Genomic DNA, 20661 nt, shown 5'->3' with positions numbered 1-20661 from the left:
AATTCCGAGCGGGATCTGAAAGGTGCCATTAAATTTTGATGAAGAAAGAGGAAATATCTGTAAAAGAAAATTAAAGGTTCGTTTATCTGGCCGAGAATATCAGGTTATAATGCTTTATTTAGGGTATATTAAGGAACAAAAAGATGAATCAACCCTCATAGAGTCTCGGTGAAAGAAAAGGGAAAACACCGCAGTCTAATAAAATTCGAAATAAATTTTATAATAGCATAGCAACTGGATTGAAAGTCACTTTAGACGCATATCGAATAGCTTATATTGTTCGTAATTTGTCGATTCCTTGCACCTGCTTAATTATTTAGTTAGGTCATAGAAATGAAACCAGCATTCGGTGTTCGTCATTATTAACTCTCTGACGGTAAAGAATACACATGCATCTTTGTATAATATTTCTTCTTTGTGCCGTTGTGTACGGCATTGGGCGAATTTCGGAGCCAGATCTGAGGGCTGTTAACTTTGCCGACAAGATAGAACGACAAAAGCTGAACGGAAGCCTGATAAGAGAAATAGAAGTGGATTCGGAAAGTTCCTGTCAGCTTTGAGTGTGTGAATGAGGAGCGTTGTCAGTCTTACAACTTTGGAACCGTAAAGGACGACTCAGAGAAATTCAAGTGCCAACTAAGTGACTCTGATCGATTTGCTGTAATTTCCAACCTTAGTGAGGATGATAATTTCATATACAGAGAAATGAAGGTAACCTAGATCTGTCTTAGTGTATAAACAATGTTTGAATATTATTATCTGAAATCGTCACTAGATCTCTTTACAATGATTCATAACTGTAATGCATCAACCTTCCTCTACGTAAAGTATGTCAATAGAGTTTTTTAAGAATCCAAGGATCCTTCGACAATCTAAAGAGAAATTTGCCGATCTTTGCGTTAGGGAAAGAAACCTAGAAGAGCCCTAAAAAAAAAAAAAAAAAAAAAAAAAATGGTTACACCTCGATAAAAAAAAGAAAAAATATAAATTGAACTATTTTACGGAAATAATTTTCGCAATGAGAAGCTAGTAATCAGGTTCATACAATACAGAAAACTGAGAAACCTTACTCTACTTTCGAAAACCTCTGCTATAAACATCGCCGCGTTATTCTATCTGTATATCAATCGATTTATTGAACTTTTGCCTTCTTAAAATTTCGAGGGAGAGAGAATGAGAGAAAGACAGCTTTGCTTTTGAATGAGAATTTAAGCATATAGCACCGATAATGTACTTGAATGAACGATATATGGCGGTCATATTTTCTATCCCATGATTTCAATTAGGTCACTTGGGTGGCGTTGAAGCTAAGCATCCCTTTCACTTAACTAAATGTTGTCTCCATCAATTCAACCTTATAAACCCGTTTTTATCACACAATTTCCTTTTAGAGTGAAAACGCTGTTAAGTGTTTAACGAGTATCACTGGCACCGTTCGCTACAATGCCGCCCGAAAGGCATGGGAATGGTGTAATGGTAAAGTTTGGCAGCCAGGGATTGGTTTGGACGCTACTGACCCAGGACGTCACTGTCTCGATATTTTAAAGTCAGGTGAGCTTTAGATTGCGCGAATCAATCATTTGATGAAAATAAATAAATAAATAAATAAAATGATAACGTGCACACATAATTTTAATTTGGTCCAATTTATAAAGTTATTCAGGATCACTTTTGATAAATTCAGGTCAAAGTCGTGGTAGCGGGCTTTACTGGATCGATCCAAGCGGTGGTTTAACAAATGACTCTTACCAGGCTTTTTGCGATATGGAGACCAGTGGTGGAGGCTGGACACTAATTTCCACGAAAGTGTCTCCAAGCTTCCACTTTATTAAGACAGCCTTCCTAGCATCAGCAGCAAGAACCACGGACGCAGATGCATCGAGTCACATCCACCCTGACATGGTGGACTGGGAAGAAGTCCTGTTTCGGTTCAGTGACGTCAATACCATTCGAGTTATTTATAACAGGAAGGCAGGCGCTCCAAATAAGGACAAAACAGACTTCGACAAGTTCTTGATGGGGACAACTTACGATCAGAAGAGGCCCATCGACGGTTTTTACAAGTACAACCCAGCAGATGAAAACAAGAGGAATGCCTCTTCTGGTTTTTCTCGAATATCATATTTGCACTTCAATTCAAACTGCGGGATATCTGAAGACCACCATGGCACAGACGAGTGGATTGACATGTGGTGTGATGCTGACGGCTCAAACCACTACAACACTTCCGACGACGGCAGCGCTCTTGGTACTAAGTGTATTGCGGGCTACTGTTATCTGACCAAACCAATCTGGGTCATGGTAAGATAGGAAAAAATAAAACAGTAGTTGAAAACTAAGAAAAGGTGCTGTCAAGTTTGTGTAAGGTGATGGGATTTAAACGATTATTCTATGCTGCGACAACTAACCAACTAACGTTTTTGTAAAAGTAATACGGGCTGCTTAAAAGTCTTGATATAAGGTCAGTCATTGGAGAGGATTATCATCATCTTGGTGTAATTGCTTGAAATAAATTTTATTAAAGATGCAGATGTACGGATTTTTTTTTTTTTCTGATTGTGTTTGCCATTAACTTATATCTCATTTCTTCCTCTCGCAAAGTACTCTCTGATTTTAAGATTCTTAGTATCTGCAACCCCTCTGACAAGTTTTGGAAATGTACAGCACTTCTAAATCTCAATTTAATATCATTTTTCCTTTAATTTTTGTTATTAAACGAAAAGACTCATTTGTTAGCTCAGGCCCAACTGGATACTTCTGTTCCTGTTTCGTTCCACATTTATCCCGACTGTGTGATTTCGTGTAATGAAACTTACAGTTGCTTGAAATATTCAATGCCCCATAATTAATGAAAGAGATAAGCACTCCTAATTAAGATTTTTAAAATTTTCCGATTTTTTAAGGAAATATGACCGAGTTAGACAATGTCAAATGCATTCCTATTTATCATGAAAGGAAAGTTTTAAGGAAAAACTTGGCTGTCTCTGATTTGAACGACGAAGTCTCCGAAGTGAACACGGCTCATTTTTAAACTAACCTAAAATTACAATTAACTTTAAAATTGTGTTCATGGAAACATTTGCCATTTTTGTTTCTTTTTTTTTTATTATTATTTTTTATTTTAATTTTTTGAGTTTTCAGGCAAGCGAAGGGAAACGATCGAGATGCGAGTGCACTGACATAGACATACACCAGGGAAGCAGCTCTTCTTTTGGCACGTATCTCGCCTCGCCCGTGCTTCCGTTCGTCCAAAAAAAGCTAAAATGAACAACGCCTTTTCTGTAGGCTATACATTCAAAAGAAATCTATTCACCACCTTCCCTTCCCCCGTAATATTTCTTTCATTCAAATATCTTAGCTCACAGAAAAGTCTAACAATATGCTATTTTTGAGAAAAACTCTCGCCCTGGCGAGAAGTGAAGCTGGTACTTACGAATCTCAGTTAAGGGTACTACAAAGGTTAGACAGAATGTTTATTCAGGAGACAAGCTCGGCAAAAATTGACTTCTTGCCGTCTGTGTGCAGCAGAAAAGAGCAAATAAATTCACTGCGAAAAGCACTAATGTTTTCTAAGTTTCTTTGTTTTTCTTTGTCTTTTCTTTGTCTTTTATCAATTGTCGTATCCGTGCATAACTTAAACCAATTAGTAAATCCGCCCCGCCCCAACGCATCTGACCATTCATGATCGTAAATTTCTAAAACAATTAAGAAAGGTTGTCACGAAAATTCAAACATTCACCGGCAACAGTCAAAAAATGGAATTGCTTCATATTCTAATATTAGGTAGGCCTAAAGGTAAAACAAACTAAGAAATTTATAGTTTGTTAAAAATTCTTTTGTTTTGGAGAAAGTTGATAAAACTCAATTTACACATAATTAGCGTCATTTAAAGGTCGAATTTCACCCATTTTTGAAGGCTTGAGATGTACTTGTAAAAGCAGTGAAAAACTTACTTATTCAACAGAATGTTAGAACAGGGTCTCCCCTATTTTTTCACAAAAAAGTAGAATCACTACTTAAATTTGAAATAAAATACGGATTTTTCTGTCTATTTACTTAAGTGAATAAAGGCTGATAGTTTCTAAAGAAACTGTTAGGGGCTGCGTCGGTGGGGGTAACGAAATAATTTGAATATATCAACAAAGTTGAAATGGTAAATTGGCCACCGCTCTGATTATAAAAGCTGACGTTTCGAGCGTTAGCCCTTCGTCGGAGCGAATGGGCTAACGCTCGAATGGGCTAATGCTCGAAACGTCAGCTTTTATAATCGTAACGGTGGCCAATTTACCATTTCAACTTTGTTGATATATTCAAATTATTTACTTAAGTGCTGAGTGAAAAGTAGGGTAGCTTCAAATAATTATTTTTATATGTGCTGAGTGAAATAAACGTTTAATATTTGATATATGAGAGGTAGAAATGATAAACTTATTGCTTGTTGAGTTGGTTTTCTGGGGTTTTTGTGCTGCTATGCATACGAGAGCTTTAAATTCATAGAAATTCGGTTCTTTGGCTCTTCGGCGACATAAAAGATAAGACCGACTTTGTTTATCATTTCCAGTTTGTGAGCTTGAACGATACAAGTAAATGGGCGAAATTCAAATGTGTAATAGAAAAATCCGAGACCCAGATGGGACTTGAACCCACGACCCTCCGTGATCTAGTCGGATGCTCTAACCACTGAGCTACTGGCGCTTACCAATACTTGGCTGCGTAGCCGCGCGATGCGGTTCCAGTCGAGGCCCAAAAATTGATCCTTACTCACCATAGAGTCTCCAGTAGCTCAGTGGTTAGAGCATCCGACTAGATCACGGAGGGTCGTGGATTCAAGTCCCATCTGGGGCTCGGATTTTTCTATTACACTAAAAAAAAAAAAATTGTTTTATCTTCATATGCTCACTTTGGAGGTTGGTTGGCCGCATCTTGATATGGTTTAATGTGACAGTGTGATGCTGTTAGTGAGTTTCACAGCGCGAGCCAATACTTGGCTGCGTAGCCGCGCGATGCGGTTCCAGTCGAGGCCCACAAATTGACCCTTGCTCACCATAGAGTCTCCTGCAGTTCAGTGGTTAGAGCATCCGTAGTTTTTGAATTTACCATAAAAAACTTCCTGCAACTTTTCGATTTAAGAAATTTCAAACCAATTGCATAATTAGGAATATAGATCTAACATTTGCATGACACATAAGTCACGCAGTGACAACCATCATTCTACTTATTTCTTTAAAATGAATGCTTTCGGAGAAAACAAAAACAACCTATATCGTATTGCAAGTACTTTGAAGTCGTTATTAATATCATTCAAGCATTTATTATTACCACTGAGGCTCACAAACTGGAAATGATAAACAAAGTCGGTCGTTTCTTTTATGTCGCCGACCTCACGGTCGAAGAGCCAAAGTTCTAGGAATGCCTAACAGCACAAAAAACCCCAGAAAAACAACTCTTCAAACGGTAAGTTTATCATTTCTACCTTTCACATCTCGAATATTAAACGTTTATTTGGTCAACCGACTCGGCTGAGACTTGGCAAAAAAGTTAAGTGTAATAAGACATTTGAAAAGCCACTTTAGATCACTTCTCTGACTGCTTGTTCTCGAGTTTCAAGGGGGGGTCCCATTGGTGGCCTGTGGAGCACCAAAAATTCATCCCTCTGGATGGCATTTTGAAAGTGCTATAAAACTCCATTGGTAAATTGTGCTGCCAAATGATTTTGACTATGGACTCTACTATAATGGAGGTTTTACTTCATAAATGTAACTTTGTTTTGAAGTGATTAGACAGAGAGGGACCTGGGGCTAAAGTTAGGTCAAATTTCAGGTCAAAATCATTATCCAAAATTGCTATTTTTTAAAAAACCATCACACTCCCCTGCCTTCTTGCATAACTTTTATACCAAATCCAGTATGTACTTTAGTGACCTATTTACCAAAATCAGTTGAGAAAAGTTTGGCTTAATAAGGTTTGTTAGGTTTTTGGCACAAACTCTCCATGCCCCTTTAAGGCCAAACAAAATGGAGTTTGGAGCATAATTCATGCTATAAACAGACCAAATTCTTGACATAAAGCCTTTATTTTGTATTAGGTGAGTTAAAATGAAATACTAAAGCCAATCCAGTGTCATTATCTGGAAATACCTCGACTCAGAACTTACAAATGCTCTAAGAAGGCCTCTGATTAGCACTAGTACACCCGGGTTTAGCAAATAAAGGTATTTTTTTTTCTTTGAAAACCTAGTATCCATCATAGAGCGCAAATGATGATGTTCTCACCTAGATATGATAATGTTGTTTGGAGATGCTTGAATCTCCTTCGATTTATATTTTACAGGTCATATTTCCGTACATACTATACTCACAAGCATGCAAAGTCTCTATTTTATGTCGGACCCAATTCTTGATGCAATATGAAGTGAGCTTAATGATAACGATCGTTAACAGAAGATCTATAGTTAAACTTTTGATAGCCTTGCTAGCTCTTGTAAATACGCATGATGACATCAGTAAAAGAGCAGGATAATACATACAAGTTGTAGTGAGTAGCGTCCAGGTGACCTGTGATCCATCCGATTTCCCTGGTACGTTAGAGATTAATAAATCAATTCATCCGGCAGTAAATAAGAAATCCACAGTTAGGAGAGCTGGATAACAAATATTTTGTGCTGCAGTTTATATGAGACACGCCACGCAACAGCTCGAGATGCGATTGTTATTGTATCGACTAGCCCACCATATTGGACATGAGAGTAAGAGGACTGAGCCAAGTAGAGGAGTCACGCAACCTTCACTGAGTTTGAGTAACGCGGGTTTGTCGACCACCACTTGCAGTAATCACAGGAATTTGCGAACTGTAGAAGAGGTTCATAATATGAAGACTTAGGATTAGCACTACTCATAATTTCAACGTCAAAAAACTTGCACAATGACTGTAGTTGACTAAGTTTTTGCCATTGCAACACCTTGGCTCTCTGTTCCCTTGGCAGAAAGTTCGCGGAAGTTGAAATCCTCATGCAAAAGAGAATTGGAAAACAAACATACTATTTTTGAAACAAGTGTCCTCAACCCTTTTCGTAGGAAAAAAATTAATGGAAATATTTTTTGGACGGGAAGTTGAGAGGACCACTCTTGGCGAGAGTTGCACTTGAAAAGCCATCCGCTATATTAATGCGCCTGTATAAGCCCTTTTTTATATTTTGAATTACCTGTACTTGTAGCTTTGGCATCACCCGGTCTTCCTCTCGCCCCGGACGCACCTTGTACTTGTGTTTTAACCAAGCAGTCATGTCAGTAGTTGTGCCTCTTGCCAGGGGCGGATCTAGGGGGAGGGTGCAGGAGTGCGCACCCCCTCCCCATGAGATGAGATGACCTGCATCTCATGGGGAGGGGGTGCGCATCTGTAAAAAAGAAGGGGGTGGAAGCATCTCTCAAAAGGATTGTCATATCTAGGTGAGAACATCATTATTTGTGTCTTATCATGGGTACTAGGTTTTCAAAGAAAAAAAAATTACCTTTATTTGCTAAACCCGGGTGTATGCAGTGCTAATCAGAGGCCTTCTTAGAGCATTTTTAAGCTAGGAGTCGAGGTATTTCCAGATAATGACACTGGATTGGCTTTAGTGTTTCCTTTTCACTCACCTAATACAAAATAAAGGCTTTATGTCAAGAATTTGGTCTGTTTATAGCATGAATTATGCTCAAAACTCCATTTTGCTTGGCCTTAAAGGGGCATGGAGAGTTTGTGCCAAAAACCTAACAAACCTTATCAGGCCAAATTTTTCTCAACTGATTTTGATAAATGGGTCACTAAAGTACATACAGGATTTGGTATGAAAGTTATGCAAGAAGGCAGGGGAGTGTTATGGTTTTTTGAAAAATAGCAATTTTGGATAATGATTTTGACCTCAAATTTGACCTAGCTTTAGCCCCAGGCCCATCTCTGTCTAATCACTTGAAAACAAAATTACATTTATGAAGTAAAAGCTCCACTATAGTAGAGTCCATGGTCAAATTCATTTGGCAGCACAATTTACCAATGGAGTTTTATAGCACTTTCAAAATACCACCTAGAATGATGAATATTTGGTGCTCCAAAGGCCACAAATGGAGCTCCCCTGAAACTCCAGAATAATCATTCAGAGAAGTGAGCTAAAATGGCTTTTGAAAAATTTATTACACTCAACTTTTTTTCCAAGTTTCAGCTGAATCGGTTGACCACCACTTTTTTTGGCCCCTGGAAAACTTTCTCAGACAGAGACACTTAAGTAAATAGATAGAAAAATCCGTATTTTATTTCAAATTTAAATAGTGATTCTACTTTTTTGTGAAAAGGTAGGGGAGACATTGTTCTAAAAGTCCTTAGAATAAGTAAGTTTTTCACCGCTTTTACAAGTAAAAATGGGCTAAATCCATTTTTGGCCTCCAAAACTGGGCTAAATTCGAACTTCGAATGACGCTAATTACGCGTAAATTGAGTTTTATCAACTTTCTCGAGAACAAAAGAATTTTTTAACAAACTATAAATGTCTTGGTTTGTTTTACCTATAGGCTTATCTAATACTAGAATATGAGCCAATTCGATTTTTTACTGTTGCCGGTGATTTGTAAATTTGTCTGATTTCTAGTGACATCTTCTCTGAAAAATACGCTTTTCAGCGTCAGCGAAAACGAAAACATATTCCTCTCCGCCATGTTGATTTTCAAGGCCAAGTAGAAATAATACTCCAACAGGAGCCCATTACCAGGTTCCTGACTCCAATTGTGTGTGTGTGCACGTGTGGATGTGTGTGTGGGTGTATGTGTGTATGTGTGTATGTGTGTATGTGAGTATGTGTGTGTGTGTGAGTGCCTGTGCTGTGTGTGTGTGTGAGTGTGAATGTGTGTGTGTGTGTGTGGACGTGTGTATGGGGTGCGTGTGTGTGCACGTGTGTGTGGGGTGTGTATAGGGTGTCTGTGTGTGTCTGGATAGTGTGTGTGTGCGAGCGTGTGTGTGTGTGTGCACGCGTGTAAGGGGATGTGTGTGGGGCATGTGTGTGTGTGTGTGTGAGTGTGTGTGAGTGTGTGTGTTTATGTGTGCACGTGTGTGTGGTGTGTCTGTGTGTATAAGTAGTGTGGTGCGTGTGCGTGTGTGTGTGTGCGTGTGTGTGTGTGCACGTGTGTGTGGGGTGTCTGTGTGGAGGGTGTGTGTACGTGTGCGCGTGTGGGATGCGTGTGTGTATGTGTGCGTGTGTGTGTGTATGTTTGTGTGCACGCATGTGTAGAATGTGTATTTGTATGCAAGTGTGTATGGGGTATGTGCGGGGTGTATGTACACGTGTGTGTGTGGGGTGTGTGTGTGCGTACGTGCGTGTGTGTGGGTTGTGTGTGTGTGTGCGTGTGTGTGTGCGTATGTGTGGAGTATGCGTGCGTGTTTGTGTATGTTTGTGGAGGGGGGAAAGCTTGATGTTAGACGATAATTCGAGAGCGAGAAAGGGAGAGTTTCAGGACTGATTTTGAACAATTTGGAATCCTTCAGGAATAAAATTGGGCTGAGGACCCTAGTGGGGTCATTATTAACACGCTTGATGGTGAGGAAATTAAAGCTAGGCTACATGAGGGGATCAATTGTCACCAGTTTTGTCGCATAGAGGCGTGCAGCTCCTGGGATTACACGACGCTCGGTTTTTCAAGAAGACAACTACTTTCAGACTATCCTGTTGTAATCAATTTTATGAGGTTTGCAATGCATACGAATGTGCATCATACTTGTGTGATATATTTTTTATAACAAACTATGATGCTGAGACGAACACCTCACTTGCTGAAAAAATCAAGAATATTCGTGAACACAACTTCGAAGGTGGCGCTAACTGACAACAGCGAATTGGATAAGGATACTCACAGAGCCAACTTGAATAGTAAGGTTAAATATCCTGTTTCATGAAACCGCAGTACATATATCTGATTTTCATATATTCAGATTCATTGTTATTACTTCGACGGGTTTAATACGAACCAACATAATGACCAGCTTCCAGTTGGCATGTTAGCTCAGTTTGTAGAGCACTGCACCAATATCGCAAAGGTCATACGTTCAAATCCCGTACGGACCTGAGTTTTCTCCGGGCTTTATTTCCACTACTACATAAGTAGGGTTCATTACTGAGAGGGTCGCCTTCATACAGATTGATTTTTATTATTTCTATTATTTATCCATTTATCTATTTATTCATATTTTCCTTTAATAGGTGCACAGATGATTATTTTTCCATGTATTTCTTTATTCATATTTCCTTTATTAGGTGCAGAGATGATTCTTTAGACCTGGGATGAAAACCATGGAATGGATGATCCTCATGTTTTAACTGTTACGGTGCATGTCTTTGTTCGTTTTCATTTTTTCACGTGAAAAAGAAGTGTGCAGAGACACCCGACTACGTCTCGTGTTTCTCCCTACACTTCTTTCGTGCTCTAGCCGCTTCTTGCGGCTTTAAACAGAACAGAGCACAGTCAAGACTTCTCTATTTGTTAAACAAAGCGTCTCTATCGTTTTTATGCGGAGTTATTAAGCCAATATGGTTTTCTTGCCGGGGCAAGAGTGGAGCTGGAGACTGAGGACAAGTCAGCAGTTTTACCTTTCGAGACTCAAAAGGGGGCCATGTTTGTTTTCTTCGTGACCTGTGTAAGGCCCTGTTTACAAGCAAGGAGGGTAACCCTTGTGCTAGGGTTATCCTAGCAGGCGGGTCAAAGATAGCCCGTGTTTACAAGCAAAATTTCACAGGTAGGGTTACCCTACCACCCGGGACAACTTAACTATGCTTGGTAACCGCACGCATTGTTATCAGTGTTCAAAGGGTCTGGAAACAAGTAACAAGTTGTCCCGGGTAGGCGAGTTATCCCCAGCAGAGCGTTTACAAGGCAGCTAGGGTTACCCTAGCGCTAGGGTAGCCCTAGTGCTCAGCTAGGGTTACCCTAGTGCTAGAGTAACCCTAGCTGCCTTGTAAACACGTCGATGAAAAAAAGAAGAAATGTGGGAGCGTTAGGGTAACCCTCCTGCCTGGGTAACCCTAGCACTAGGGTTACCCTACCTGCTTGTAAACAGGGCCTAAGTTACACGGGTCACGAAGAAAACATAAACCTGTATACGTTGTCGTTACTTGCAACACTTGTACGTAAGTGTAAACTTTCAAATTAATTCAAAAAAACGTTTGTATAATGAGCATTATCCGAGCATTTTTGTTACTTTTTTGGGGGAGACGGAGCATTTTAGTGGGAAAATTGGAGCATTAAGGTGGAGCATTTTAGTGGGGAAAAAAAAGCACAATGTACAAAAGCCTAGCGACGAGTGGCTTCTCTTGTTTTCAATCTGCCGTTTTCCTTGCACCTGCCTAATTACCTAGTTATGCGATAGAAACGAAACAGAAATTTATTCTTGTACATCATAAACTTTCCGACGGTAAAGACTACACATGCATCTTTGTATAATATTTCTTCTTTGTGCCGTTGTGTACGGCATTGGGCGCATTTCGGAGCCAGATGTGAGAGCTGTTAACTTTGCCGACAAGATAGAAGGACAAAAGCTGAATGGAGGCCTGATAAGAGAATTAGAAGTGGATTCGGAAAGTTCCTGTCAGCTTGAGTGTGTTGATGAAGAGCGATGTCAGTCTTACAAGTTTAGAACCATATAGGGCGACTCAGAGAAATTAAAGTGTCAGCTAAGAGACTCTGATCGATTTTCTGGACTTGCTAATTTAACAGAGGATAAAGACTTCATATTCAGAGGAATAAAGGTAAGCTTGATCTATGTTAGTGCCTTAACAATGATTTGTGGCTGAATGTGCGAATCTATCTCATTATCTAAAATGATTTCCTTTCTCGATCGCTCTAAATATATTTTCCAACTTTACCACGTGCGGGATGTAATAAGCCTGTGTTCATTCTTGGACAATCATGATTGCAAACATTCTGACGCTTTCCTATCTGTGCACTCATTTTGCATTGAAAGTTCGCTTCCTGAAATAAAACCAGTTTGGGTTTCTATTACTTGAAATTTGCTGCAATTATCACAGGCGTCCCAAGTTCACGTCTCGAGCAAAAGCGAAAGATTATTTCTTGAAAGTGTCACGCGTTGTGTGACGCGGTGTTAAGTAACGCGAGCAACCGTTGAGAATTTGAATGCGTTATAAGCCATAGTATGGGAAATAATATACTTGTCCAGTTAAAACACTAAATATTCGGAAATATGAACATTTTACACGTTAGATTAACAAAAATTACTCATTCGTTGTGTATCCGTCGTGTTTTTTGGCGATCTCTGCTGTTTTGGGCTTGCTTTGCCATTACTGTTATGATATGTAAAACCTTCAGGAAATCAACATTTGCTTTTCTTCGACAAGACCGTTCTTGAATGTCGATCAGCTGATCTTTCTTATGTAACACTTAAAGGTTATGTAACCCTCCAATGTTATGTAACTTTCTGGACTGTTTATGTAATCGCTTCGTACATTCCAATCTAGTTCTCGAGTTACACGAGTGAACATTGAGATAAGTTAGTCGTCATGTTGTTGTTATATCGATAGCTCTAAAGGTAACCAGCCTCTCAAGTAATTAAAGTTTGTGTTTAAAGAAGCTTACTGGACTCAGACTCCCTATCTTGCTCTCTCGCGTCATAAAGGACAAAACTTGGTGTCAGGAGGTGAGTAACATCCACGAGCTTTGTTGTTGTTAGTGGAAGTCTATTTTATTTTGGTCATGGCCTCGACCTCTGGTAGTCAGCAATCTTCTGGTTCATCGGCTGCTGCACCGATCTATACCACCACAGTACCGCTAGCCAAACCTCCAGAACCTCTTAATCTCGAAGACAGGTCACGTAGAGGCGATAACTGGTTACACTTTAAGAGAGCATGGCAAATCTATGAACGTGCGGCTGGAATCAGTCAAAAGGACGGCCCAGTCCGTGTTGCTCATTTTCTTAACATCGTTGGAAGAGAAGGAGTCCAATTGTTTGACACCTTTACCTTCGCTGAAGACGAAAGCGCTGACAATATTGATGACGTCCTGGCTAAACTTGAATCTCGTTGTCTGCCGCAACGAAATCAGACGTATGAACGATACCTCTTCAACAAGAGAGAGCAAGAACCAGGAGAAAGTGTCGATCAATATTGCACGGCCCTGATGCGCCTTTCTGAACACTGTGGGTTCATGACCCTAAGAGACAGCTTGATAAGAGACCGCCTCATCCTTGGAGTCAAGAATGATCGTTCACGTAAGAAACTTTTAGAGAAAAAAGATCTCACTTTGGATAACGCCTTGGATATTTTACGAACACAAGAGTTAACTGATATACGCGCATTAGACATGACAACGGAGGAAGTTAATGTGAATAGGGTAAAGGCCAAGAAAACGAAACCGTCAAAGACCCAGTCTGAGGATACAACACCGCAAAAACACGCCTCAGGTAAGAAGCGGACTCCTCCGTGGAAGCCAAGAGGGAAAAGTTCTGGTAACCCCAACAATGTATACACTCGAGAATGCTAGTTTTGTGGTACTGTTCACGAAATGAAAAAGTCAGCTTGCCCGGCTGTTGGCAAGAAATGCTCCAAATGTGGCAAAGAAGGACACTTTGCGAAAAAATGCGACACTCGCTCTGTCAATCACGTACAAGATTGTGAAATCTACAGCCATAAACCCTCCCCCACATCAGCTTATGTGACAGCGTGCCTTAATAATAATGCCGAAGTACAACTTCAGATTGATACAGGTGCTTCATGTAACATCCTCCCCAAAAGTGCCTACATCCGAGCTACAGGAGACAAACAGTGTAAAAACCTTGAACAGTCGTTTACAAGGCTCATCATGCACAACAAGACTGTAGTCTGGCCACTTGGTCAAATCCTCCTACTTACTGAACGGAAAGGAAGAAAACATGGAGTTCTTTATCACATTGTGAAGCAAGATTTGACACCACTCCTCTGTCGAACGACGTGTGAAAAGATGAACCTGGTCAAAATCCTGGATGCTGACGTAAACGCGACTCACGACGAAAGAATTGACGTCTCGTCAAAGGTTAGAAGTGATCCTATCCTCTATGAATTTACCGATATCTTCACTGGGATCGGATGCCTTGAAGGAACCTACTCCATTCAAGTGGACGAAGGTTTCCGCCCGGTTGTACATCCGCCTCGTAAAGTACCAGTCCCACTTCGAGATACCCTCAAGTTAGAGCTGGATAACATGGTGAAGAGTGGTATCTTCGCCAAGGTAATTGAGCCGAAATCATGGGTCTCTAGCCTTGTTATAGTGAAGAAATCCAACGGGAAAATACGAGTATGTCTGGATCCTCGAGATCTCAACCGCGCAGTGCAACGCTCGCATTATCCACTTCCAACTATCGAGGAAGTAGCAACTCGCCTTAGTGGTGCTAAAGTCTTTAGCGTGTTAGATGCCAAATGTGGATTCTGGCAAGTTCAACTTGACGCAAGGAGCAGTTACTTGACAACCATGAACACACCTTTTGGTCGCTATCGATGGCTCAGAATGCCATTCGGAATAAACTCAGCCCCGGAAGTATGGCAACAGCGAATGCACGAGCTAGTAGAAGGACTCACAGGTGTTGAAGTCATCGCCGATGATTTCCTAGTTTGCGGTTTTGGAGACTCTAATGAAGCTGCAATTGCCAACCACGATCAGAATCTCAAGGCTTTCCTCGATCGCGCAAGAGAAAGAAACCTCACTCTCAACAGCGAGAAGTTGAAACTTCGACAGTCACAAGTTCCTTTCATAGGACACCTCCTTACAGCGGAAGGCCTAAAACCTGACCCGTCAAAGGTACAGGCTATAGTGGACTACCCAGTGCCCACCACTCTCGCAGAACTCAAAACGTTTTTAGGAATGGTGCAGTATCTGGCGAAATTCTGCCAACATCTGTCTACAGCATCACAGCCTTTAAGACAGTTGGAAAAGAAGGAAATAGAATGGCATTGGCAACACCCTCAAGATAAAGTCTTCAAGGAGATTAAAGAGCTCATCACTAAAGCCCCAGTCCTACAGTACTTCGACGTGAGCAAGAATGTCACTATACAGTGCGATGCCTCACAGTATGGCATTGGTGCAACTCTACTTCAGGAAGGACAGCCAGTTCACTACGCTAACAGAGCACTGACGTCGACAGAGCAAAATTACGCTCAAATTGAGAAGGAGCTCCTAGCTGTTCTGTTCTCTTGTGAGCACTTCGAACATTACATTTATGGCAAGCACGTCACAGTCGAAACAGATCACAAGCCTCTGATTGCTATACAGAAGAAGCCAATCAATACAGCTTCTAAGAGATTACAGCGTATGATGCTTCGTCTTCAAAGATTTGACCTGAATCTCACTTACAAGCCAGGCAAAGAGATGTATATTGCTGACGCACTCTCTCGCGTTCTACCTAGGCAGTCAAAGATACCAAATGCCAGCCCCTCATCCTGCTATAAAGATCTAGAAACTGTCAACTTTGTTGAAGACTTGTCGATATCAGAGTCGACACTTGCCAAGTTTCAAGTGGAAACGGCCAAGGATGAATCTTTACAGGCGTTGTCACAAGTTATACGCGCTGGCTGGCCTACAAAAACGTCCATGGTACCTACAAGCGCACAGCCTTTCTTCAAATACCGAGATGAAATGACGCTCCAAAATGGCCTAGTTTTTAAAGGAACGAAGATCGTTGTCCCAGAGAGCCTTCGCTATGATATGATAGAAGAAACACACAAGTCTCACCAGGGACTCCAAGCATGCCTTCGAAGGGCCAGAGAGGTTTTCTTCTGGCCAGGAATGTCTGCACAACTCAAGAATCGTAATGATAAATGCTCCATATGCCAAAGTGTGAGACCTGAACAAGCCAGCGAACCTCTTCAGCCTCACCCGGTTCCTGACAGGCCATGGCAACGAGTTGGAACAGATTTGTTTACCTTCGAGAACCGAAACTACCTTGTATTAGTTGATTATTACAGCAACTTTATTGAGCTGGATCATCTTCCCGACACTTCGTCCCAGACAGTCATTCACAAGCTGAAGATGCATTTTTCGCGACATGGGGTACCCGATTACGTAGTTTCTGACAATGGTCCTCAGTATACATCCTCAGAGTTCCGAAGATTTGCAACAACATGGAAGTTCACTCACGTCACTACGTCACCACACTATCCACAAGCTAATGGGATGGCCGAAAGTGCAGTCAAAACCTGCAAGACTTTAATGAAGAAAGCTCTTCTGTCCCAATCCGATCCATATCTTGGTTTATTGGATCACCATAACACCCCCACTGCTGCGACAGGTATGTCTCCCTGCCAACGACTTTTTGGTCGCCGAACAAAGACACTTCTACCCTTCTCAGAGTCGTTACTCAAGACTGACCAAACAGTTAGTGATCTTCTCAAAAGGGATCGTGTCAAGCAAGCTAAACATTTCGACCAGCATGCTAAACAACTCTCAGAACTCAAATCAGGTGACCTAGTGCGCATGAAAATGCCTGGAGAAACAAAGTGGTCAAAAGCAGTTGTTTCTTCTAAAGTCGCACCTCGCAGTTACAAAGTTGAAGTCAATGGTAGATTCTACAGGCGCAATCGCAAGCAGTTTCGTTCTACCGTGGAACCACTTGAAGAAACCCCCTTCAAAATGGACGAAGATGACCTGACTGTTCCAGAGAATCTGCAGGAACAGAAACATCCCCCTCCAGCAAGTTCTCAAGTAGGAACGTCCCCTCCTAGATCTGAACTACCCCCAACACCTCAAACAACAGAGCTGAGTGCAAGACCACCTCAAGAAGCTACTACAACTGAGATAAGAACACGACATGGACGATTGATCAAGCCACCTAAAAAGTTTGACATTGAGTTATAGTTTAAAAAAAAAAAAAAAAAAAGAAAAAGGGAAAGATGTTATGATATGTAAAACCTTCAGGAAATCAACATTTGCTTTTCTTCGACAAGACCGTTCTTGAATGTCGATCAGCTGATCTTTCTTATGTAACACTTAAAGGTTATGTAACCCTCCAATGTTATGTAACTTTCTGGACTGTTTATGTAATCGCTTCGTACATTTCAATCTAGTTCTCGAGTTACACGAGTAAACATTGAGATAAGTTAGTCGTCATGTTGTTGTTATATCGATAGCTCTAAAGGTAACCAGCCTCTCAAGTAATTAAAGTTTGTGTTCAAAGAAGCTTACTGGACTCAGACTCCCTATCTTGCTCTCTCGCGTCATAAAGGACAAAACTATTACTGTTTTTCCTGTTATCAGACTTCGTCTGTGCAATTATAAGCGTAAAAAATTCCCCACAGAAAAAAACCTCAAGGGGCCGAAACGCTCCTTGATCATAAGTTTGGTACTGACAGGACAAGAAATTGTGGAAATATTTGAGGTGAAGAAATTCGAGCGTCACCCAGTTTGTTCAGTGTCACAAATTTCATTTTGCATTTTTCAGAATACAAAAACCGTCCATGTACTTTTATTATTAGGGACTTTAAGCAAACCGCGACGGCTACGGCAACGAGAACGTGGAGAAACAATAAATCTAATTGGCAGAACAATAGCCCAGTGCGTGCATTTTAAAACTTTGTAAATTTCTTAGCCGCCCTTTGTAAAACAAAAACGTGAAATCACCAAACTTTGTGTCGTCCGCGAAGCGAAACCGCGACGGCAGTTATTTTAATTTACATTTGAAACTGAACGCCACTTTTATGCGTTATGTTGAGTTTGAGGTCTGGCGCCCTGTGAGACGGTAAACACACGCAGCTATCAAAATTCTAACTAAAAGTAGAAACTCATTTTTTAATCGACGTCTTCCGTGGCGTCCTTAATTATTTATATCTGACAACGGGCATTCAACTATTAAGACGAAACAAAAAAGGTCTGCTATGACTGTTTGAAAATATGAATGATTCTTTAACTAATTTTAGAGCAGCTGCGAAGATTACCCGTGCAAAGAAAACGAAGTATGTGTCGCAAGCTACAAATCAAACACTTACTTCTGTAAGTGTATCAGAGGTAAGAGGAAATCCGTTAGATTTTTGTGGTTTGACAGCAGCTTTTGTTCTTTTAGTTAAAGAGAAGAAATCTCCCTGAGCTGATTAGTCAAGGGATATTTTTTTTGTCTGTTAACTTGATACAGTACAGCAACGCTCTGCGTGTTTAAAGACCTTAGATCGTCAATTATGACAGAAAATTGTGAGAACCCGAAATATGTAGTCCAGCCTGGATAACACTGCTTTCCAAACCTCAATTGTCTTATCTTATGATTTGGTTTATGCTGTTTTCGTCTTTCGCGCACGCCTTATGTGCTCAAATTGATGCTCAGCGAAGGCAGTAGGAAGTATTTCAAAACTATTAGCTAAAGGTCTTGGAAAAACTTCTTGTCACTCGCAAAACACACGCGCGTATTGTATTTCAAACCATATAGTAAGGTTTATATATCATAGAAGATTTTTATCATTATTATCATTTTTTTATCTGAGAGATTGCCCCAAGAACTGTCTTGACTATTATCAAAATGGCTTCACAACTGACGATGTGTACTGGATTTATCCCGATAAAGAAGAACCCTTTCAAGTGCTGTGTGACATGACAACTAATGGCAGAGGATGGACCACTCTTCAAAGGCACATGGATGGCTCTGTAGACTTTTATGTTGACTGGGAATCATACAAAAAAGGCTTTGGAAATCTGAAGGGTGAGTTTTGGCTTAGAAATGATTACATTCACCGCCTGACTGAATCTGTCAACATGATGGTTCGCATTGATATGGAGGATTACGAAGGTAAGCGAAGATTTGCAGAGTACACGACTTTCTTTGTGGCCCACGAAAGCGATGACTATCGAGTGACAATCAATGGATACCGAGGCACCGCAGGCGATGCACTGCTATCTCTCTCCAAGCCTACCAGGTATGTTATAGGCATTTCATAATCAGTTTTTGCTGCTATGCAGAATGAGTCGTATAAAGGTACGAAATCATGTAGTACTAATAACTGTCCTAACCTGAAGATCCTCGCAGGTCGATCAGTGCGTTGTGCAAATGACGAACCAAATGTAGAAATATTGCATTCCGATATACAGGTATCATTGTTGAACAGGTAATCCAACTTCAAGCTTGTTGCTGGCCATAATTGCTCCTTCCGACGTCATGACACTACTTTTGTTCTCTGCTGTACTATACATGCAATGTTTCTTTAGAAATTGCTTACAATTCCATTTACCTTTGACCTTCCTGATAAGGATACATATTTCTGACCATGTAATGTTACCAGGAGCATTGCCGCTTATATCTTCCCCATTTTCAGGCGAATTTTTTTCTAATTTTTAGAAATATGAGGTTTACAACCAAGGACAGAGACAACGACGGCCCTAACAATGGAAACTGCGCAATAGCCTACAGAGGTGGCTGGTGGTACAATTACTGCCATAACGCAAATCCAAATGGTTTGTACCAGGGTGGAGGTTACGCACAAGGAATTACATGGCAACCATTTCGAGGACAAGATTATTCGTTAAAGAACACTGAGATCAAACTTCGTCCATCTTGATTTCATTTGTAGAACCTAAAAAGCTGCATGTAGAAGCCTTCAGCGAATTAATAATTATGGTGGTGATGATAAAAGTAACTGTAATAGTAACAATAAGTTGCAAGCTGTTTGATCGGAAGATGAGCGAAGAAAGTTTTTTAAGAGGAAACAGCGCATCCTTGTCAAAATATGTCCGATAAAAATGCACATCAACATGTTACATACTGCACATAACTACAAGGGTTAAAAAGTAAAAGAAGGGGAAGATCTAAGAATTCATCTTTATAGCTAAATTATACTTAAAGGTAAATCTATTAAAACAACTTTCCTTAAAACTTACTTCATTTTCATTTGGTCTTCAGCAGGATCTATTTCGATGGCGCGCATACGTTTCTTTGTACCTGGCATGACAACTATGCAATATCTGCAATGGATGTTGTCCGGGTTTCAATTCATTGAAAAAGAAAGTACTCTCTTTCCAAAAAGCTTGAAAATATTCATAACCAACTGACGTGTAGTCTCTCATGAGAAATTTTTCTCAATAAAACTTTGCTCAGAGTGGTACCGTCAGAGATTGATTGACTAACCAAGGAGTATGTAATGAGATCTGCCGATAAACTTTTCCTTCCTGGGGACTATTATGAAATTGACATCGCCAAATGGTCTTGAAATATTACAAACTTAGTTACAAATCACTAGGTAATAACTCATTGAAGCCTTTTTGGTTGTAGTAACGTGTGTATTCAGTTGTGGCTTTTGTCTTAGCTCGGTAACACAAAGCAGCGCTACAACCGCTGAGCTACAGCTATGAACAGCAGGGGATTGAAATGGTTTGTTTGAGCATGATTATCGTGGTACAGCTAACAATGATTAAGCAGTGCATCGAGAAATTCTGTGCATCATAGCTGCACTCGTTTATGGTCTACTGAGGAAGTCACTTATATTGTGGATTATTGGAAACGAGACCATGCGGACGGTAAAAGGTAGTTTTCTTATCCGATCGATCAAGATGAATCAGCGTTGATAATTGGTTCAAAATTTAATCATTCGTCCTGCGCGTGCTACGATGGGTCGCTTAAGGAGCGAAGCACAACTGAATGTTTCTACAATCAGTACAGTTTAGTCTCGCGCTCCTGTGTTCGAGCTGT

General features: G+C 40.5%; 1 protein-coding gene and 1 pseudogene across 2 annotated transcripts; both read left to right on the top strand.

The window, feature by feature from the left end:
* Window positions 1-331: 331 nt before the first annotated feature.
* Window positions 332-2529, top strand: LOC148742796 (uncharacterized). Its single transcript, XM_088759960.1, has 3 exons — window positions 332-711; window positions 1392-1551; window positions 1685-2529. Exons 1-3 carry the CDS (start codon window positions 706-708, stop codon window positions 2308-2310), a joined length of 792 nt encoding a protein of 263 aa, XP_088616086.1. The 5' UTR covers window positions 332-705; the 3' UTR covers window positions 2311-2529.
* An 8895-nt stretch (window positions 2530-11424) lies between these two features.
* LOC148742795 (techylectin-5B-like) lies at window positions 11425-19848 on the top strand (annotated as a pseudogene). The gene is made up of 4 exons (XR_016001160.1): window positions 11425-11764; window positions 17912-17999; window positions 18469-18895; window positions 19315-19848. The product of XR_016001160.1 is annotated as a techylectin-5B-like (transcript).
* Window positions 19849-20661: the final 813 nt, after the last annotated feature.

Source organism: Stylophora pistillata, chromosome 1 (assembly GCF_964205215.1).
Source record: "Stylophora pistillata chromosome 1, jaStyPist1.2, whole genome shotgun sequence".
Taxonomy (NCBI): Eukaryota; Metazoa; Cnidaria; class Anthozoa; order Scleractinia; family Pocilloporidae; genus Stylophora; species Stylophora pistillata.
The sequence above is the reverse complement of the archived record's forward strand: the minus strand, read 5'-3'. Positions and strand labels throughout refer to the sequence as shown.